The sequence below is a fragment of the Mesoplodon bidens genome, assembly GCF_964165515.1.
Source record: "Mesoplodon bidens genome assembly, chromosome: X".
Classification (NCBI taxonomy): Eukaryota; Metazoa; Chordata; class Mammalia; order Artiodactyla; family Ziphiidae; genus Mesoplodon; species Mesoplodon bidens.
Genome location: NC_138163.1, coordinates 52,914,521 through 52,934,975, shown reverse-complemented (window position 1 = coordinate 52,934,975; position 20,455 = coordinate 52,914,521). Strand labels below are relative to the sequence as shown.

Here is a 20,455-nt window from a genome sequence, read left to right as displayed (position 1 = left end):
TTGTACTATGACTGGGGCTGAGATTGAGCCTGGTGTCCAGGCCAAGCCTGAAAAGAAGCCTGGAGAAGAGGTTGGAGGTGGGGCTGAGAGAGAGAATGAAGTCCCAATGGTGGTCAGACCGAAGGTTAGGACCCAGGCCACACCTGGGGCAAGGCCCAAAACTGAGTCCAAGGCTATGGCTGGGGCAAGGCCCCAAAACGAGTCCAAGGCAATGGCTGGGGCAAGGCCTAAAACAGAGTCCCAGGCAATGGCTGGGGCAAGACCCAAAGCTGAGTCCCAGACAATGGCCGGGGCAAGGCCCAAAACTGAATCCCAGGCAATGGCAGGGGCAAGACCCAAAACTGAAGCCAGGGCAGTAGGTGGGGCACGTCCTAAGACTGAAGCCAAGGCAATCCCTGGGGCAAGGCCCAAGGATGAAGCCCAGGCTTGGGCCCAGACTGAGTTTGGGGCTGAGGCAATGTCGCAAGCAGAGGGCGTGTCTCAGACCAATGCAGTAACCTGGCCACTGGTTAATACTGAGTCTGGGTCAGCTGCTAAACCTATGGCCCTATCTGTGGATAGGGAACTGGTCAGTGTAGACACTGAGACCTTTCCTGGCTCGCAGGTTCAGACAGGAATCCAACCCTGGTTTGGATCAGGGGAGGAAACTAATATGGGGTCTTGGTGCTATCCCAGGTCCAGGGCCAGAGAGGAGGCCTCTAATGAGTCTGGATTCTGGTCAGCAGATGAGACCTCTACAATGTCCTCTTTCTGGGCTGGAGAAGAGGCCAGTATCAGATCATGGCCTAGGGAAGAGGCCAATACCAGGTCCAGGCACAGGGCCAAACATCAGCCTAATCCCAGATCCAGGCCCAGATCCAAGCAAGAACCCTATATTGATTCCTGGTCTGGGTCTGAGGAAGAGTCTGGCAACCCATTCTGCTTGTGGGCTGGAGAAAATACCAATAATTTGTTCAGGCCAAGAGTCAGGGATGGGGCAAATATGAGGTCCAAGCTCAGGACAAAGAGAGAGGACTTTTTTGAATCTGAGTCTGAAGACGAGTACTATAAAGAGTCTTGGTTTTTGCCTGGAGAAGAAGCCAATAGTAGATTCAGGCCCAGAGACAAGGAAGAGTCTAATACTGTCTTGAAGCCCAGGGCCCAGAAAGATGTTAATAACAGTGACAGGGTCAAACAAGAGCCCAGGTTTGAGGAGGAAGTCATTATTGGGTCCTGGTTCTGGGCAGAGAAAGAGGTCAGTATGGAGGCTGGGGCTTCAGCCATTTGTGAATCTGAGCCAGGGGCTGAGGAGGGGGCCATTGGTGGATCCTTGTTCTGGGCAGAGGAAAAGTCCAGTTTGGGTGCTGTGGCCAGAGAAGAGACCAGGCCAGAGTCTGAAGAAGAGGCCATATTTGGGTCCTGGTTCTGGGACAGGGATGAGGCCTGCTTTGACTTAAATCCCCATCCTGTGTACAAGGCTAGCCCCAGGTTCAGAGATACAGCTGAGGAGGCAGTTAATGTATCATCCAGGCCCCAAACCTGGGAAGAGGTCACTGTTGAATTCAAACCTGGTCCTTGTCATGGGATTGGCTTCCCATCCCCAAGCCCCTTTAGAATTCCTGAGGAAGCAGCATCTGTATACTCTGAAATGTTTGAGGGAAAGCCCAAGAATGTGGAAGTTACCCCAGAAGGGGAAGAGCAGGAATCTTTGCTTCAGCCTGATCAGCCTGACCCTGAGTTCCCATTTCAGTATGACCCATCCTACCGGTCAGTCAGGGAAATTCGAGAACATCTTAGGACCAGGGAGAGTGCAGAGCCAGAGAGTTGGTCCTGCAGCTGCATACAATGTGAGCTTAAAATTGGTCCTGAAGAGTTTGAAGAACTCCTTCTATTAATGGACAAAATTCGAGATCCTTTCATTCATGAAATATCTAAGATTGCAATGGGTATGAGGACTGCTTCTCAGTTTACCCGTGATTTCATTCGCGATTCAGGAGTTGTCTCACTTATTGAAACTTTGCTCAATTATCCCTCCTCCCGAGTTAGGACAAGTTTTTTGGAAAATATGATTCACATGGCTCCACCTTACCCAAATCTAAACATGATTGAGACATTCATATGTCAAGTGTGTGAGGAAACCCTTGCTCATAGCGTGGGTTCCCCTGAGCAGCTGCTTGGATTAAGGATGCTTAGACACCTCACTACAACTACAGACTATCACACACTGGTTGCCAATTATATGTCTGAGTTTCTCTCCTTATTAACCACAGGCAATGCAAGAACAAAGTTTCACGTTCTGAAAATGTTATTGAATTTGTCTGAAAATCCTATGGTGGCAAAAAAACTATTTAGTGCCAAGGCTCTATCGATATTTGTGGGTCTCTTTAACATAGAAGAGACAAATGATAACATTCAAATTGTTATTAAAATGTTTCAGAATATCAGTAGTATTATAAAAAATGGAACAATGTCCTTAATTGATGATGATTTCAGTCTTGAGCCACTTATTTCTGCATTCCATGAATTCGAGAAGTTAGCTGAGGAACTGCAAGTCCAAATAGACAATCAGAATGATCCTAAGGTGGGACAGCAAAGCTAATATGATTAACCACCTGCCTCTGATCAGCCTTATGTTCCCAAAGAACCCTGAGTAGTGCTTTGGTTTTCAGTCTCGTTTTATTTTGTAACTTATATTTTAATGCTGATGTTAACTTTGTCCAATTCTTGGTTTGAGCTGGATCATTTTGTGGATGCCAAATGACTATTAGTGCTGAAAAAATTTTGTTGATATTTGTCTTGCTGTCCGTTGCTGTATTTTTCAGTATTGAGCTTCCAATGAACTGAGCCGCCTGTGTAACCTACCCTGCTATTCATTGTTTAAACATATGGTTCTCTATTCAAGTCTGTGTTTTCAATAAAGTTCTGTGTGAAAAGTGGCACAAGTGACCCTTCTTCAGTTCAAAATCCAGGTGTAGATACATTGTGCATAGTTACAAACATAGACAACGAGTAGTATGACATACATACCCTCATTGGAAAATCCCATTCCTAGAGCTTAAGAAGGAAGAGATTACTGTGTGCTGTGGTACTTGAGGAATGTTTCAGAGAAGAGGCACGCACTTAAATTTGGTCACTGAAAAGTAGGATAAGACAACCCATTAGGTCATTCTTGGAAGTGAGCAGTGGCGGTGTAAAGAAAAGTGTGTAATTGGAAAATCTGTTCCAGTAGTATGGATATAACCTGTCTGCCTGGAATAGGTGAGCCAAGTTTAGTGAGGGATGCAGTTGGAATGAGGCCACTTTGGAGAACTAAGTTGGGCCAGATCTGCACATTTTGCAACACAAAGTACAGGTGTTGCTCAGTGCCACCTGAAGAGTGAAAGAGTAGAACAGCACACCAATTAAATGGAGTCAGGAATAAGCTTTCCTTTGTGATCCTAATCCAAGGAAAGTATTAAGGAAATACCACGCACCTATTAAAAATGATCTGTTTATTGGCATGAAATGACACATGCTTTTATATCTGGTGTAATAGAGAAGACTGTGACATCATTTGTGGAAAATTAGATCCCATTTTAAAAACTGTGTAAATAGACACAATTTCTGTGCAATTTCAATATGACTTTCTAAGAAACTTCATATATTACATAATCTGGAAGAAAATACACTATGCTAAAAAAGTTTTCAGTGACAGATATTGGGGAGATACAAAAATTAATTAGACAAGGATTTTTTCTTTTAATATGCTTACATCTAGTGCCTCGAGTTGTAGGTGGACATGTTGGAAAGGATACAGTTATGTAAATGAATATATGTTAAAAATAATTTTTTAGAGATAAACTCATTGAGAAAAGTTGAAAAGGAATGAGACTTCAGAAAGATTAGCTTATGAAATGTTTTAAAGAAAAGTAAAATTACCAAGGTTGCTAAGTTTATACTAGTCTCTTGTACAAAGATGGCAACCTTTTTACATGACTTGCATTTGAAAGATCATCACGTTTCCTTTTGGAGTGACAACAAAGTTCCAGAAGTAGATAGCGGTAATGATTGCACAGCATTGTGCATGTACTTAATGCCACTGAACTGTACACTTCAAAATGGTTAAAATGGTAAGCTTTGTGTTATGTGTGTTTTCCACAGTAATAAGTAAAAACATCATACCATACCTTAAGACAAGAATTGCGGAAGTCAGGGATAGAGTTGGTTTGGAGAGGGAATACAGGATTATGGGAAATATATGTTTTATTATTTTTAGACATGGTGAAATGTTATTTCTGTTTTGTCTGAGGATGTTAATTTTTGAAAAGGTAAAATTATGTTTTGTAAATTAGAAATGAACACATGGAAGTTTTTTTTCAACACAATTAACTGCTAAGATTATGAGAATGGTTGAAGGAGATGTGTATACACAATATACACAATATAATATAAAGAAAACATGTATATTAAATTTCATACACACATAGAAAATAAATGTTAGTATAACATTGCTGGATCAAGTACAAAGCTGATTGATATCTTAAGGGTGATAAATTGAAACCATTTATGTTATCTGTTCCACTGGACATAAATCATTTCCATAGCTATTGGACAAAATACCTACAAGTTAACATAAGTCTCTTAGGGTTGAAAACTTGCTCTATCAACAGAAAGTGAAGCCCAGCACTGCACTGAACTAGTATCCAGTAACCTATGTTGTCTTTACCCAATTTTTGTATGTTTCTGACAGTGCAACCTGCTTCCCCCCCCACCCGATTCTAGGTTGCAAGGTTTATGGAAGTAGGGGAAAGTGGCAGTTTTGCTTCCATTCACAAACCACAAGTGCTAACAGAGATCATCCTGGTGGTTGAAATTGGAGATTGAATGTTTGTTTTGGCTATCAATATTTTTCAAGACAGATCCTGTGTGTGTTTTAATACATCACCCGAGTTTTGCACAGAATACTGAAAGTCAGTAGGTCTCCAAAGTCCTCATGGGGTGTTCCTCGCCAGCCCTGTGCTCCTACAGAGCAAGGCCCAGACTTAGGGCTGGAAGCTTTGGCTCTGAATCCAGCCTTCCTTTCAGCTCTCTATCTTCACCCTATCAGGAGCTTCTGATTATTCTAGCAAGCAGCTCAACCCCAGAGGCACAAGACTGTGCCTTGCGTGCTGCAGGGCTGTGGCGGACTTGCCGAGGGCGCGGTCACGTGGGCCTAACTGTGGGTCACGTGACCGCACTCTCACTTGGACCGGCGTAGAGGTGTGTCGCACTGAAAAGGGACGGGAAAGACTTGCACCTGACGCTTGACAGACGGCCGTGAGAGGAGTGGTAGGACGTGATGGTGGGTGCGTGGGTGGGTGTCTCTCCATGCTGCACTAGCCTGAAAGGTAATCCCTCAGGCGCCCAGAATTATGGCCTTTGTTGGCGGAGGACACAATCCCTCAGCCAATCGCCAGCGTCTTAGCCGGGGTCTGTTTTTGCCCAGGAGCTCAAGAGGCAGGAAGTCAGCCTGCGGGAGGCATACGTGGAGGGAAGCATCGACCGCTGCTAGAGGAGGTGGGCTCGAGGCCAGATATTGGCATCCGTGGGAGGTGGTGGTGGAGACTAGATCCGGGTAGAGGAAGTGTCTCAGAGCCTCGCGTTCCCTTCTGCAAGCCCCTACCCCACCCCCGTCTCCCCGCCCAGCACTGCGTGACTTTACTTCTCTGTGTGGGTGGAAGAGGTGGACACGTGGAAGCAGTTGGCTTCAGGGGAGCCCAGAGAGAGGAAACGGTGAAGTGACAATTTGTGAACACCGGTGGCCCTGGATCAGGAAACGCAGGTGTGAGGATAGGAACTGTGAGCTACACTCCCTTCCTCCCACCTAGTTGGCACTCACTCTCTACTGTTTGTCTTTTCCAGACTGTGAGACCAGCCCAAAATTGGGGGAGGGGGGAGAGCCAAGGCTCCAGCTGCCTGGAGATGCAAGAGAGGAATGAACCCCAATCTGGGCAGCTCTGGGGAAGGGGAGGTAACAGACTCAGGAGGAGGGAATCTGGATGCTTTGGGCCCTTCACATACGATTTCTCTTTGGGATACTGCCAAGCTTCTCAACTCCCAAGATGATTCCTGGACCTGAGCTCCAGGCAGCAGCTCCCTCCCATCTAGGAACTCAAAAGCTGATACTCCATCCAGGCTCTCTCCTGCTACTGTGCTGGGCCTCAGAATAGGGTTTTTCTGGGAACCACCTGTGGAAACTGTTTCATGGATGGTCTCATGTGTCCGCTCTGCAGACACTTTGCTCTCTTCCTTGTGTTTTGCTCTCTGTCCACTTCTTAGGGCTTGTTCCTTTGGTCTTATCCTAGGTAGCAGCCTTTGGTAAGTCCTTGTCCTCTTTCTAACTGAATTATCCCCACTACCCCTACCCACCTCTCTCCCCCTACCCTGGCATCCACTGGATACCAAGGCAGTTTAAGAAAATGCCACTAGGAAGTAATGAATTTTCCTAAGCCCACTCATATCCTTATTTTTATACTCACTATAGAGTTGAAACTATGCAGTAATACTTCAGGCCCTCCTGTTTATATATATATATATATATATATATATATATATATATATATATATATATATATATATATTTTTTTTTTTTTTTTTTTTTTTTTTTTTTTTTTTGCGGTACACGGACCTCTCATTGTTGTGGCCTCTCCTGTTGCAGATCACAGGCTCCGGACACGCAGGCTCAGCGGCCATGGCTCACGGGCCTAGCCGCTCCACAGCATGTAGGATCTTCCTGGACTGGGGCACGAACCCATGTCCCCTGCATCGGCAGGCAGACTCTCAACCACTGCGCCACCACGGAAGCCCCTTCCTATTTATATTTAAAAGCTGGAATTGAGCAGTGGGCATGTGGGTACAATTAGAGATTGAGGCCTTAGGACTACCTCCTCCTCTCTTACCCCCTGCCTTCTTTGTATTATCCTCCTCCCTCCACTCTCCAGAATTCTGGTAATATAAGTATCGGGACCAATGTTTAGGTTGTGGCCTTTCCCCTCAAGCTTTGTTGTCTTGTCTGTGCCGTCTTAGAGTTTGACAAACACCTCAAACATGTGGTATAAGGAAGAATATATCTAAACTTTGTCCCTGGTTCCTGGCACAGGGCCTGAAAAAACCTTGGAATTTCTTGAGCCCTGGGAGTATCTTTGTTATGCTAATGAACGGACTGTGGTGGGTCCCTAGTTAGCTTCTGGTTGTGAGGATGTGGTCTGGTCACTAGAAGGACCAACCACGTGATTAGAGTTGGAGCTTTAGGCCAGCAGGAGCTCCAGAGAAGGAAGGAGGGCTGGATTTGGGGTTCGATCATGTGAACAGTCATGCCTATGCAGTGAAACCCCAGTGAAAACTCTTCCTGGTTGGTGAGCACACTGATATCCAGGGAGGGTGATGTTGCCCTGAATCCATGTGAAGAGGACATGGAAGTATGTCTCAGACCCTTCAAGACCTTGTCCTATGTATATCCTTTCTTTTTTTTTTTTTTTTGTGGTACTCGGGCCTCTCACTGTTGTGGCCTCTCCCGTTGCGGAGCACAGGCTCCGGACACGCAGGCTCAGCGGCCATGGCTCACGGGCCCAGCCGCTCCACGGCATGTGGGATCTTCCCAGACCGGGGCACGGATCCGTGTCCCCTGCATCAGCAGGCGGACTCTCAACCACTGTGCCACCAGGGAAGCCCTATCCTTTCTAATAAAACTATAATTCTACATATAGCACCTTTAGTGTGTTCTAGTAAATTATCAAACCTGAGGGGGTCGTGGGAACCCCTGAATTTATAACTGGTCAGTCAGAAGTATGGGTGGTCCCCCAAGTCTTGCAACTGACATCTGATCTCAAGTGGGGGCAGTATTATTGGGGACTGCACCCTTAAACCTCTGGAGTCTGATGCTAACTCCAGGTAGTTGGTGTCAAAGAACTGATGTCAGAATAATAGTGTCACACATCCTTATTTATAGCAGCCACCCCTAGATTAGTATCTGTAAACTGACCTTTGATCCTATGCATCATGCATAAGCAAGTTAAAATAAAGGAGGCAGAGCCTACCAGTGTATTATGGGTGAAAAAAGCAGCATATGTTTTTGTGGCATGCGTCTACAATTTAGATGATTTTTAAAGTTCTCTCTGTATTTTTTCCTCATCAGAGCTCCCTCAGCCTGTATTTCCTGTTGGGGGTACTGCATTTATATTTGGGGAACTTCACACTGCAGTCTGGAGAGATACCACTAAGTCCCACATGCATCCCAGGGCAGATGCTTAACTAACTCACGCCTGTGGGTTTTTTCAGTCTCAGCCAAAGGACTGGGTAAGTGTGGGGTGTGTGTGTCCATGCATGAAGATGATTAGCTCTGTTCTGATCACTCCTTGAGTAGCACTTGTAAGGGCCAAGACCATCCCTCAGTTTTTTCCTGGGAGTGTAGTTGAAGTAAATACCTCAACACTCATATAGCCCTTTTGTTTCTGCCCGCTTTCTGGATAAATATTATGGGCTATCTCATGTAATAAATATCAGGGCCCGTTCAGATGTCATTTGACCTACAATGTTGCTGCCTGGGGATAAAATTAGAGTGAATTTGTCATCTGTCCAATCATGAATGAAAGAATGGTATCTTACAGCACAGCTGACCCTCTACTCTGCCCCCAATTTCAAAAAGCAGCCTTCAGTGGGATCTCATCTATAAAATGCTACCAGGTCCCCAATGGAGGGTTTCAAGGCCCTGTACTTTCCCATACAATTCTACCTTTCCACCTCCATTTCCAACACATTCTTCCAAGTCAGGGCCAGGACTAGAATGAGATAAAGATACAATTTAAGGAGGCACTCACTCGTGCCTCACCCAGTCCAAGCCCTGCTCCACTTTGCCTGCACTCAAGCCACATGGGACTATCTGTTATTTCCAAACCCAACTATACTCTGTGCTTTACTACTTTTGTGCATTTCCCCAGGCTCAATCTTCAAGGCCCTCATGCCCTTTCTCTGCCTGTAGGAAACACAGTCATCCTTTTAGGCTCAGCTCAAATGCTAGGGCCTGTTTGAAGTCTTGCTGATATTCTCACCCTTACTCTTTGCCCCTTGGTAGGAAGTAATGCCTCCATCCTATGTACTTACACAGTATTTTATTCACCCCTATTTTAGCATTTGTTTCTTTATATCATGCACTGGAACATTTTTTATGAATAAGACAGAACTAGTGTTGAGGGCCAGGAAGCATAGAGGAAGAAACTTGGACTCTGAAAGTGTGAATCAGACCCCCGTCAGTCTGACCTCAATGCCTGAGCCTTTTACTTCTTTTCATAGTACAGTCGTCCTTCTGTATACAGGGGGGATTGGTTCCAGGACCATCCAGAGATACAAAAATCCACAGATGCTCAAGTCCCTTATATAAAATGGCATATTATTTGCACATAACCTGTGCACATCTCCCCATATACTTTATTATTTTTTTTAAACATCTTTATTTTATTTATTCATTTTTTTGGCTGCACTGGGTCTTCCTTGCAGCACACAGGCTCTTCGTTGCAGCACGTGGGCTTCTCTCTGGTTGTGACGCATGGGCTTATTTGACTGGTAACATGTGGGATCTTAGTTCCCCAACCAGGGATCGAACCCATGTCCCCTGCATTGGAAGGCGGACGCTTAACCACTGGACCACCAGGGAAGTCCCCTCCCCATATACTTCAAGTCATCTCTAGATTACTTACAATACCTAATACAATGTAAATTCTGCGTAAATGTTGTAAATACAATGCCAATGCTACATAAATAGTTGCCAGTGTGTGTCAAATTAAAGTTTTGAGGGGCTTCCCTGGTGGCACAGTGTTTGAGGGTCTGCCTGCCGATGCAGGGGACACAGGTTTATGCCCCGGTCCGGGAAGATCCCACATGCCACGGAGTGGCTGGGCCCGTGAGCCATGGCCGCTGAGCCTGCGCGTCCGGAGCCTGTGCTCCGCAACCGGAGAGGCCACAACAGTGAGAGGCCCACGTACCGCAAAAAATAATAAAATAAAGTTTTGGTTTCTGGAACTTTCTGGAGTTCTTTGATTCAAATACTTTTGATCCCTGGTTGGTTGAATCTGTGGATGCGGAACCCAGGATAAGGAAGGGTGACTGTACTTATTGTTAATATCAAGATTTAATGAGTGCTTTATAAGTGCCAGACACTCTTCTAAGGGTTCTAAATATATTAACTTATTTAATCCTCAAAACAACTGTATAGAGTAGATGCTGTTATTGTCTCCGTTCTACACATAAGGAAGCTGAGGCACAGACTGGTAACTTGGCAAGCTCAGTTAGCAGAGCTTGATTTGATTAGCAGAGGAGCTGAGATTCAAACCTTTGTAGTTTGAATCTGCAGCTGCCATGTGTTGCCACTACACTACATCTATTGGGTTGGCCAAAAAGTTCGTTCAAACTTTTTTGCCAGCCCAATATATCCTTCTAGTGCTAATTATCACTAAAAGCTGCCATCATCACCATGACTATCTTCATCATCAGATTTTCTCCTCCTTACAGCTTGTAGCAAAGTCCTTTATTCATCATAAAGAAACTTGAACCTGAATGTTGCTAGACTCCCTCCCTGCCCCGTATCCCCTTCTACCTGTGAATCAGCATACTCCAGATTTTCCTTCCTTCCCAACTTAATGGTCCATCATGGGCCATCATTTTTACTACTCGCCTACCTCATCCTCTAGCGCCTGGCTCCGCTGTTCTGGCAAAATCTCAGCTCTTGATAGATCCCAAATGTCCACCTCTTTCTATACCTGTGTTGCTTAGTACAGTGCACCTGGGGAAAGTTAACCAAAAGTTTCTGGCTGTTGACAATATGAATTTGTCTTTCTCAACCTCAGTACAGTCCTCAGGATAGAAAGCACATAACCTCTGATATCTTTACACTATGGATATTTCACATGGGTGCACTTCCACACAGTGACTCTCTGAATTGAAACTAGGCTTATTTATAAGCTCACATATTTAATGTACCTCTGAACCCCCTAGATAAGTAAGGTTTAGGTTTTCTGCCTGAAGCCTTCCTTTTCAATCTAAAATGGAAGCCAATCACAGTTCTCAGACCTCTAGCTATCATTAGGCAAGATGTTCAGAATCTACAGTTTTCCTTTCACATGGAAACGTGTTCTGCCACTGGTTTTAAGAGGTAGGGCTTACTGACAGACAAAAGTCAGGAACTATTACTCACTGAAGCATTGTTTTGTGCCTGAGCATACATAACATTTAGGATTGTTCCATATAACAAGGAATTCAACTAAAACTAACTTAATAAGGAAATTTATTATCCACAGATCAGAAGTACTGAGGCAGAGAAGTCTTGGTGATTGTTTGATTCAGCTAAGGACTCAGCTTTTATCCATCTCTTTCTTCTGCCATTCATAATATCAACTTCCATCCTAAGGCTGGAAACTTGATGGCTGCAAGGAGTCAAGCAACTTTCCAAGGAAGAAAAGGAGATACCTTTACTGATGGCTTTGTCTTATGAGTGAGGACACTTTCCCCAGAAATCCTTCTGCAATCTTCCCTTCATGTCTCATTGAGCAGAGTTACATCACTAGCCATTCCTGAACCAGAGTACCAAGGGGATGAATTATCCTTAGAACAAGCAGACTCACTTCTGGAATTTGGATCAGCCTCCCTGTGGCACATCACTATAAGGAGGAGGGAGGCATACTTATGTAAAAGTGATGTTCTTTTAGTAAAGGGTTATGTTAAGCAACACAGTACACAAAGCACCAAGGTTACAGTAAGAAAGAGCACAGCGGCGATTTCTTAGCAATCATGACCTCTAAAAGACACCGTGGAGATCGCATCTACTCTTTTTTTTTTTAACATCTTTATTGGAGTATAATTGCTTTACAATGGTGTGTTAGTTTCTGCTTTATAACAAAGTGAATCAGTTATACATATACATATGTCCCCATATCTCTTGCCTCTTGCGTCTCCCTCACTCCCACCCTCCCCATCCCACCCCTCTAGGTGGTCACCAGGCACCAGGCCGATCTCCCTGTGCTATGCGGCTGCTTCCCACTAGCTATCTATTTTACGTTTGGTAGTGTATATATGTCCATGCCACTCTCTCACTTTGTCCCAGCTTACCCTTCCCCCTCCCCATGTCCTCAAGTCCATTCTCTAGTAGGTCTGCGTCTTTATTCCTGTCTTGGCCCTAGGTTCTTCATGACCATTTTTTTTTTTTAGATTCCATATATATGTGTTAGCATACGGTATTCGGTTTTCTCTTTCTGACTTACTTCATCTAGTCTTACTGCTTTCCCCAGCCCACCCCATAATATGACTAGATCACAATTTTAAGAGGAACTAGAAAGACCTGATACTTGCAGATATTTCAGAATATCAGATAGTTTCTCAGTTAGTGTGTACAAGAATCCTGTGAAGTAGTTATTACCAATCCCCTTTGAGGGATGACTTAACTGAGTTATAAAAACATTAAGTACATTTTCCAAAGTGACACAGTTAGTGGTAAAACCTCTACTTAAACTTTGGACTTCCTGGCTCTGCAGTCTGGCTAAGTCAGAGTAGAGCCCAGGGGAGAGAGTCTGTACTCTACTATGCAGCCTCCTTTTAGAAAGTGCTTCCAGGGATCAGAAACTGGTTACTCTAGTCAAAGCAAGCACCTAATAGTATAGTGCACTGCCGCTTCATGGTGGTGGTGGTGGTAACAGAGATGACTTTTCTACTGGGGTTAAGTCGCAGTTGCTCAGACCTCACCACCAGGAACTTTGAGTCAGGAAGTCTGAATTCTAATCTGCACTCCACGTTAAGAATTTGGGGGCTGAGATGCCAGGTTCAGGGAGTCATGTAAATTTTCTAAACCTGGGAGGGAAAAAAGCAGATATTTATGGAGCAGCTAGGTTTTCAAGGGCAACTTTATTCCCAGATCTGAAGTTCAGCTGAAAAGAAGAGGATGAAAGCTGTGTTCATTGGTCTCTAGTTATCCTGTTAAAATCCATAGGACACACTTCCAGTTTCAGTTCTGACATGTAAAGAGCTTGGAAGTCATTGTTCCTGTACTTACAAGAAAAAAAGCTGAACAAACTGAGAATCAATGACTTATCTTAGACCCATCAGAGAACTGAGGTCACAGGGCAAATGACCACCCCAAATACTGGAGAAAAGACATCCAGAGAGTCACAGCCTATATCTCGTTACATAGAGCAGAAACTGCTAGAGACATAAACAGGTAAGAACACTTAAGTGGGAATTTTGACAAATTGATGGAGACTGAGGGTGGAATAGTAGGAGAGTGAGAAACCCCTAGAGACCTGCAGTCTTAGCAGTGTTGTGGGCTTTACCTCCAGGAACTCCAGCAGGTTCTCATAGTGAAGATCCCAGAAAGATCTCCTCAGGGCTCTGGCAGTGGGAAGGGGAAGTGTACACTCAAGAAATACACCCCCAAGTCTTCTCCATAACAAAGGCCTACTCTCCAGCAGAAAAGACTTTCCCAGAGCCTTATCTCAGCTGAGGGAAAGGCATTCCTCCTATCCAGCACACTCTGGCCTTCCATTCTCCTGTAAGGGGGAGAAAGATGCTAAAGAAACACTTGTGAAGGTCACAGTCTAGAGACAGGCCCACAAAAGACTGGAATTTAACCAGAAAATTATATAACACTTCCTCTCCTCCACATGCTAACAGGCCTCAAGTGTAGTAACAGTGGAGTGCAGCTGAAAGAGTTGCAAGATGCAGACTCTCTCTGCAAGATGTAATTAGGGAAACACAAAGTTGAGAGACAAAAATAAAGACGCTAGAGGAATTTGAAGACTGACACCTGCAGCTACAGCAAACATTACACACAGCCTAACTGGTAACCAGCTTAACATAAAGCTTTTTCACTGGGGGCTTCCCTGGTGGCGCAGTGGTTGGGAGTCCGCCTGCCGATGCAGGGAACGCGGGTTCGTGCCCCGGTCTGGGAAGGTCCCACATGCCGCAGAGCGGTTGGGCCCGTGAGCCATGGCCGCTGAGCCGGCACGTCCGGAGCCTGTGCTCCGCAATGGGAGAGGCCCGTGAGAGGCCCGCGTACCGCAAAAATAAATAAATAAAAAATAAAGCTTCTCACTGAAGGTCTATTTAACTCAGTTCCTATTACCCAACACATCATATCCAGCTTTCAACACAAAATTATAACATAATAAAGGCAAGAAAAAGCACTGTTTAAGGACACAAGTCATCAGAACCAGGCTCAGATATAATGCAGATTTTGGAATTTAAAATAAGTATGATTTATTTGTTAACAGCCCTAATAGATAAACTAGACTAGTGTGTATGGCAAATGTGTGAGATCCCAGTTGGTTCTAATCCCTGCCACATTCCCACCCTGCCAAAGATGATGAGCGCTTGGAGGCACCTGCAAGAGAAGACCTGACAGAACCCGGGGAGAGAAGCCAGGACCGGCCCTACCTGGTGCCTGACACCTGGCTCTGGGATGAGAGACAGGGAGGACTGTCTGAGCCGGTGCGGGTCCTGAGAGGGAAAGGCCCTCCTTCCTGGGCAACTGCAGGGACGGCGAAATGGCAAAGTGTACTACCGTGCTACCACTGCGACTGAGAAAATGGCAGTGTGGCAGAGAGGGTGACGACACTGGCGCAGACAGGTGGTTTGTTTCCTCAGGCCAGAGGTCCATCTAGGGCTGCCTTCCCGTAGAAGAGGGGCAGTGGCTCGGCCTCCACGGGCGCCGCCTCCCACCTTCCTCCCGCCCGCGGCCCCAGAAGGTGGAAAGCAGACCCGGGGAGGGCCGTCCTCACAGCTCCTCTGCCACTGGCGCCCAGGGAGGATGGCGGGCGTGATGGGGGAGGGTAGGGGGGCGGACTCTGAGCAGTCCCGTACACACACACAGACACACAGACACACCCCGGGACGATCTGTATCCATCCGCTGCTACCTCCAGTGCGGCCCCTCCCTACCCTCCCAACCCCGGCCCCCACTGCCCACCGCCCGCCGGCCCTACACGCTGCGGTGCCAGAAGTGTGCGGGGCGGGGAGGGTGGTCGCCCGACGTGGTGCGGCGGAGGGCCGGCGTGGCCCCGCCTCTGAGGCCGGGACTAGTCCCGGCCCCGCCCCTTTCTGGGTCGGAACTATGGTGGGCCTGGGAGGGGGCGTCGATCCCGTTCGTGCCGTATCCTTCCGCCCCCTTCCCGACACCCTCGCCGCGAGCGGTTGTTGCCGCAGCCTTCACAGCCCCTGCTGGGTTTGGCGCAGCCGCGCGGGCGGCGGGACGCCTCTTTGCCATTCTGCCCGCACAGCGAGCGGTGGAAATCCGAGTGAGGAGCTGCGACAGGAGGGGGAGGCCGACCATCGGGACCCTGCGCCTGCGAAGGCAAGTGGGGTTGTCTCGGGGGCGACGAGCGGCTCACACCCTGCCCCCGCGGACCCTGGCAGTCTGACGAGGGGGAGGCAACCGGGTCGGAGCGGGTCCCTGAGAGAGGTGCGCATCGCCGGGGGACCCCTGGCGCTGAGGAGGCGGCGACCGGCGCGCACCTGGCCCGGGGCGCGAGGTCTTGGCCACAGGGCTTCCCTCGGATCCTGGGGAGGCAAACGGTGCGGCCGCTTCCTGGAGGGCTTTCTGGGCGCCCGCGCCCCGCCGTCGACGGTGCCTGTGCCAGGAGAGGGCTGTGGGGGAGGCTGCTGCGGGCGAAATGGCGGAGGGGAGCCGGGGTGGGGGCGTCGTGGAGGCCGCCGGGGGTGGCGGTCGGAGCCGGGTGCCGAGCCGGTGGGCCCGTGGGGCCGCCCGCCTGGGCCCGGATTCTGGAAAGGGGTCTGTCGGACCCCACGTGCTGGGTGCTGTCCCTTCCCACAGGCGCCTCTTTGATGCCAGAGTGTCCTGTGTGCGCGGTAGGTCTGGCACATTCAGTGAAAGGGGAACTGAGCGAGTAGATTATGAAGACACCAAAATGAAAAGTTTATGTGCCTCTTAATACAGCAGTTTTGTTGCCTTCCATATTTAGGTCTTTGACCCAATTAAATGCAAGCAAATGACAGGTTGAGGAGTCAGTAGTCTTTCACAGGAAGGATCCGTGTAAGTAAATAATGTAGTAATCCATCTTTTTCATTTGGGATCTGTTTTCTCAACATCCTAGCCCACTTTAATATGTTGAGGTGTGGGAATGGCTCTTCAGAATAGAGAGGAAATTTTTCTGAAGGGTCAATTTAGAACGCATGAAGTCAGTTTGTTCTTCATTTTCTGGTTTTGGAAACCCAAACCCCATTTACCCTTCACAGCCCCCTCTCATTTTGGTGCAGAAGCAGTCCCACAGAAGATTTTGTGGAGTTCCTGAGAAATTCTGAGACATGAGAGACATTTATTTACCTATTCCTTGATTTTTCAAAAGGAGGTTTTAGGACCTGAATTCTGGGAATCTGTTCATTAACCTGATACTTTTCTACCATTGTCAACATACTCTCTTGGTGTTTTGCTGAATGCCCCTTCTCTTTCTATAGGGCGTGACTCTTCTCCAGCTAGTGGACTGTTCTGTAGTGGTACGGGTAGCATCTCCTGAGGACACCTGCTATGTGGGCTGGCTGGCATAGGTGGTGAATGAGATAGGGACTATGTATGTGTGGGGAAGGGGAAAAGGTAGGGGCATGCAAGATGGTATTGAAATAGTAGTCCCCATTATGTTCACTGCCTGTCTTCTAAATACAGTTGCCTGTGTTCCACTACCCATTCTTGCACCTCATCTTTTTGTTCAAGGAAGGAGGTGTGGCCTCTGCTAGGAAAATGACTGACTTTAGTGTTGGGAGTTGTGATTAGACAAGCTTCAGGTCTCTGGGGAGTGGATGGGGGATCATTTGGGAGGAGCAGACAGGTGGGGGATATTTAACATGGCCTTGAATGTACAGAAGCATATATTGTAACACTTGTCATGGGTGTTGGGCCATCTCAGTCTCTTTTGTTTTCTTTCCTCTTTTTGTCTATCCATAGGTTTGTTCCTTTATAGAGTACTATAGAAATCTGCAGGTAGCTGTTCACTTTGAATTTGATTAAGAAAGAGGACAAAAGCTATTCATTTGGATCCAAGGTGAGTGTGAGCGTGAGCACCCCTGTTGATTGGGAATGGGAATTGGCTGTTGGCAAGTAAGACCAGATCATATCTTGGAGCCATTGTCTTCCAACTTCCCATACACCTCTGCCCTCACATTTATGTATAGGAAATGGGGCTAGGGTGAGCCAGGATTGTGCCTATAGGGTAATTGATAGATACCTAGGAAGTGGGGAAGGAAGCCATGAGGAGGACCAAGGAGGCCAGAAACATTATATTCACAAAGCCTTAGATTTGGAAAGGCAGGTATTGGGTTTAGAAGCCAGAATGCATGTCTGTCTACCAAATACTTAAAATTCCAGTCCCTCCTGTGTTTTTGTCCATAGGTCTGCCTGTGAGTCGACTATAGGGCTTATCAACACTGGAAGCAAGAAAGGAGAAAATTGCACCAGATCAGTTCAGATTGGTGTGAGGCCTACCAGATAGACCTATAGAGTATAGTGGTATATACTAACGGGGCTGGACACTCCTTAGCCTCTCTCACTTTCACCAAGCTTTCCCATCATCTCCGTTCCTATTTGATGCAGAGAAAAGAGTATGGAAGTGCCTGGGCAAGGCATTGTTGGGCATTAGTGGGACTGTGGAAGGGATAAAATGAGGTAACAGAGTTTTCTACTATTCTACTTCTCCTACCACACAATCTATCTCTACTTTCTCATGTCCTGTGTGGCTCTCTGCATAGAAAAGCACAGTTGGAAGAGACTCAAAGCCCATTTTCTTCTTCCATCTCAGGCCTGTCTCCAGTGGTGGTTGTGCTGGCCTTGAAGTGACAGAAGATCATCACCTTCAACCCAGTAGAAGAATATTAAGACACTGACCTGGGACATATTGAGAACCAAAGCCAAGACTGTATAGAGCTATCTATATAACTGGGCTTCAACCATGGCTGGGGTTAAGAATGCAAGTAGAAAGAATAGGAGTAGAAAGAATGAGAGTAAAAAGAAGGCCAAAACTGAAAAAAGGGCTGGTGTAGAAGCTGAAGCAAAGAGGGAGGCTACTGGCATAGTCAGATCTGTATCCAAGACCCAGGCCAAAACAATAGCCAAGGCAGGGACTCAGGAAGATGCAGTGGCAGAGGTGAAGACAGCATCTAAGAACAAGATTGTTACTGAGATGAAGGAAGGAGCTCTGGCAGATTTCAGTCCCAAAGCTGAAGATGAGGCCACTAGAGCATCTCGGTTTTGTTCTGTGGCTGAGGCTAGTGCTGAGTCCAGTGCTGCGTCCAGGTCTACATGTAAAGATAAGACTGGTATTGATACCTGGTTTTGGGCTGGGGAAGAAGCCAGTGTTGGTTCCTGGTTCTGGAATGGAGAAGAGGCTGGTAATTGTTTCAGTGCTAAGGATGAAAGTAAAGCTGATATTTGTCCCCCATCCTGTGCTAAGAAGTTAGAGCCTGTGGCTGGGGCCAACTGCAAGGCTAGGCCAGGGGCTGAGGAGGAGGAGGAGGAGAACGTTATTGGGAGCTGGTTTTGGGATGGAGATGAAACTAGTTTTGACCCTAACCCTAGACCTGTGAGCAGGATAATTAAGCCCCAGCCTGTGGATGAAATTAATGAAAAAGATAGGCCCAAGGACTGGTCTGAGGTAACTATCTGGCCCAAAGCTCCTGCTGTAACTCCAGCAGTGTTAGGCTTTAGATCCCAAATCCCATTTGAGAAAAAGCCTCCTTCATATGTTGTCCTGGCCTCCGCTGAGGAAAATACCTGTTCTTTGCCTGTGGCAACAGCGGCATGCCCTTCTAGGAGCACTCCCTCAAGCTCACAGCCTATCTCAGAGTACCCATTTGGTTCTGACCCTTGTATCCAGACCATAGAGGAGATTAGACGCCAAATCAGGATCAGGGAGGTGAATGGGATTAAGCCATTTGCTTGCCCTTGCAAAATGGAATGCTACATGGATTCTGAGGAGTTTGAAAAACTTGTTACCTTACTTAAATCAACTACTGATCCTCTCATTCATAAAATAGCTCAAATTGCAATGGGGATCATTAATGTTCATCCATTTGCCCAAGAGTTCATTAATGAGGTGGGTGTAGTGACACTTATTGAAAGCTTGCTTAGTTTTCCTTCCTCTGAAATGAGAAAAAAGGCTGTAATTACTCTGAATCCCCCCTCTGGGGATGAAAGACAATGCAAGGTTGAATTACATGTTAAGCATATGTGTAAGGAAACCATGTCTTTTCCCTTGAACTCACCTGGACAGCAATCCGGGTTAAAGATACTAGGACAACTGACTACTGATTCTAACCATCACCACATTGTTGCCAATTACTTTTCAGAGCTTTTTCATTTGCTCTCCCTGGGAAATCGTAAAACCAGAAATCTTGTTTTGAAAGTACTTTTGAATATGTCTGAAAATCCAACTGCAGCCAGAGACATGATCAATACAAAAGCATTAGCAGCATTAAAACTCATCTTTAACCAAAAAGAGGCAAAAGCCAATCTCGTTAGTGCTGTGGCCATATTTATTAACATAAAGGAGCATATCAGAAAGGGCTCAATTGTAGTTGTTGATCATTTGAGTTATAATACACTCATGGCCATTTTCCGTGAAGTTAAAGTGATCATCGAAACAATGTAAAATGAGCTAGAAATAAAAGAACCCTTTGAACAATCTCCAAACTCTAACAGGCTGTGTGTTCCCAAAGAGCCATGCATAATGTTTTGGTTATTACAGTGTGCATGTTATAAATTACATCTTTAACACAATGTTACCTGTGACAGTCTAGGTCTGAGCTAGACCATTTTGGGGTATCAAATTAATATTTCATTGTGAGTTGAAAACATCTGTTGATTATTCTCTTGTGTAGATGGGGAGCTTTTTAACATTTAAGATAGCAAATCGGTGCACCATAAGTAAGCTAACTTTTCATTAGTATCTGCTTAGATCCATTTGCAGCTTCAAATGATTTAAAAAGATAATATCCTTGAATTTATAATCTAGTTGTAGAAACAAGGCATATACACACAAAAAGATACCTAACACACACACACACACACACATATGTATACACACACACTCATTGCCAAATGTGCACTCTCAATACGTAAAGAAAGCAGGGTTGCTACCAGCTGTTTAATGTAAAAGGAATTACTGTTTTTCCCCTATTCTACCTGCATCAGATAACTCATTCTACAACACACAAATGGCCCTGAATCTCAGATAAAATGTAATATTCATCTTTTATTTTGCTACTGCATTTATAACTCATATTGTTAGGCTCTTTCATTTATGTCAAGTCATCTTGCAGAAGAGAAAGGAGGTAGATGTAGGGAGGAAACATTTCCTGAGTACCTACTCATGTCATACTGTGTTGGCATTATATTTTACAGGTTTCTTCTTAACAATGGTTCTCTGAGCTATGTACTGGTATTTTTTTTATGATTATAACTCGTTCTGGATTGCCTC

At 46.0% G+C, this 20,455-nt stretch overlaps 3 protein-coding genes across 3 annotated transcripts in view; all 3 read left to right on the top strand.

Annotated features, from left to right (window-relative positions):
• On the top strand, positions 1 to 2,860 carry LOC308608897 (G-protein coupled receptor-associated sorting protein 2-like). Its single transcript, XM_081222240.1, has one exon. It carries the CDS (start codon positions 8 to 10, stop codon positions 2,576 to 2,578), a length of 2,571 nt encoding a protein of 856 aa, XP_081078366.1. The 5' UTR covers positions 1 to 7; the 3' UTR covers positions 2,579 to 2,860.
• Positions 1 to 15,994, top strand: part of ARMCX5 (armadillo repeat containing X-linked 5) — a 129,901-nt gene extending 113,907 nt beyond the window's left edge. Inside the window, exon 4 of the mRNA XM_081222247.1 lies at positions 15,953 to 15,994. The gene's annotated coding sequence lies outside the window, so the exon portion shown is untranslated. The remainder of the gene's footprint in view (positions 1 to 15,952) is intronic.
• A 974-nt stretch (positions 15,995 to 16,968) lies between these two features.
• On the top strand, positions 16,969 to 19,688 carry GPRASP3 (G protein-coupled receptor associated sorting protein family member 3). The gene is made up of 2 exons (XM_081222242.1): positions 16,969 to 17,026; positions 17,780 to 19,688. Exon 2 carries the CDS (start codon positions 17,930 to 17,932, stop codon positions 19,625 to 19,627), a length of 1,698 nt encoding a protein of 565 aa, XP_081078368.1. The 5' UTR covers positions 16,969 to 17,026; positions 17,780 to 17,929; the 3' UTR covers positions 19,628 to 19,688.
• Positions 19,689 to 20,455: the final 767 nt, after the last annotated feature.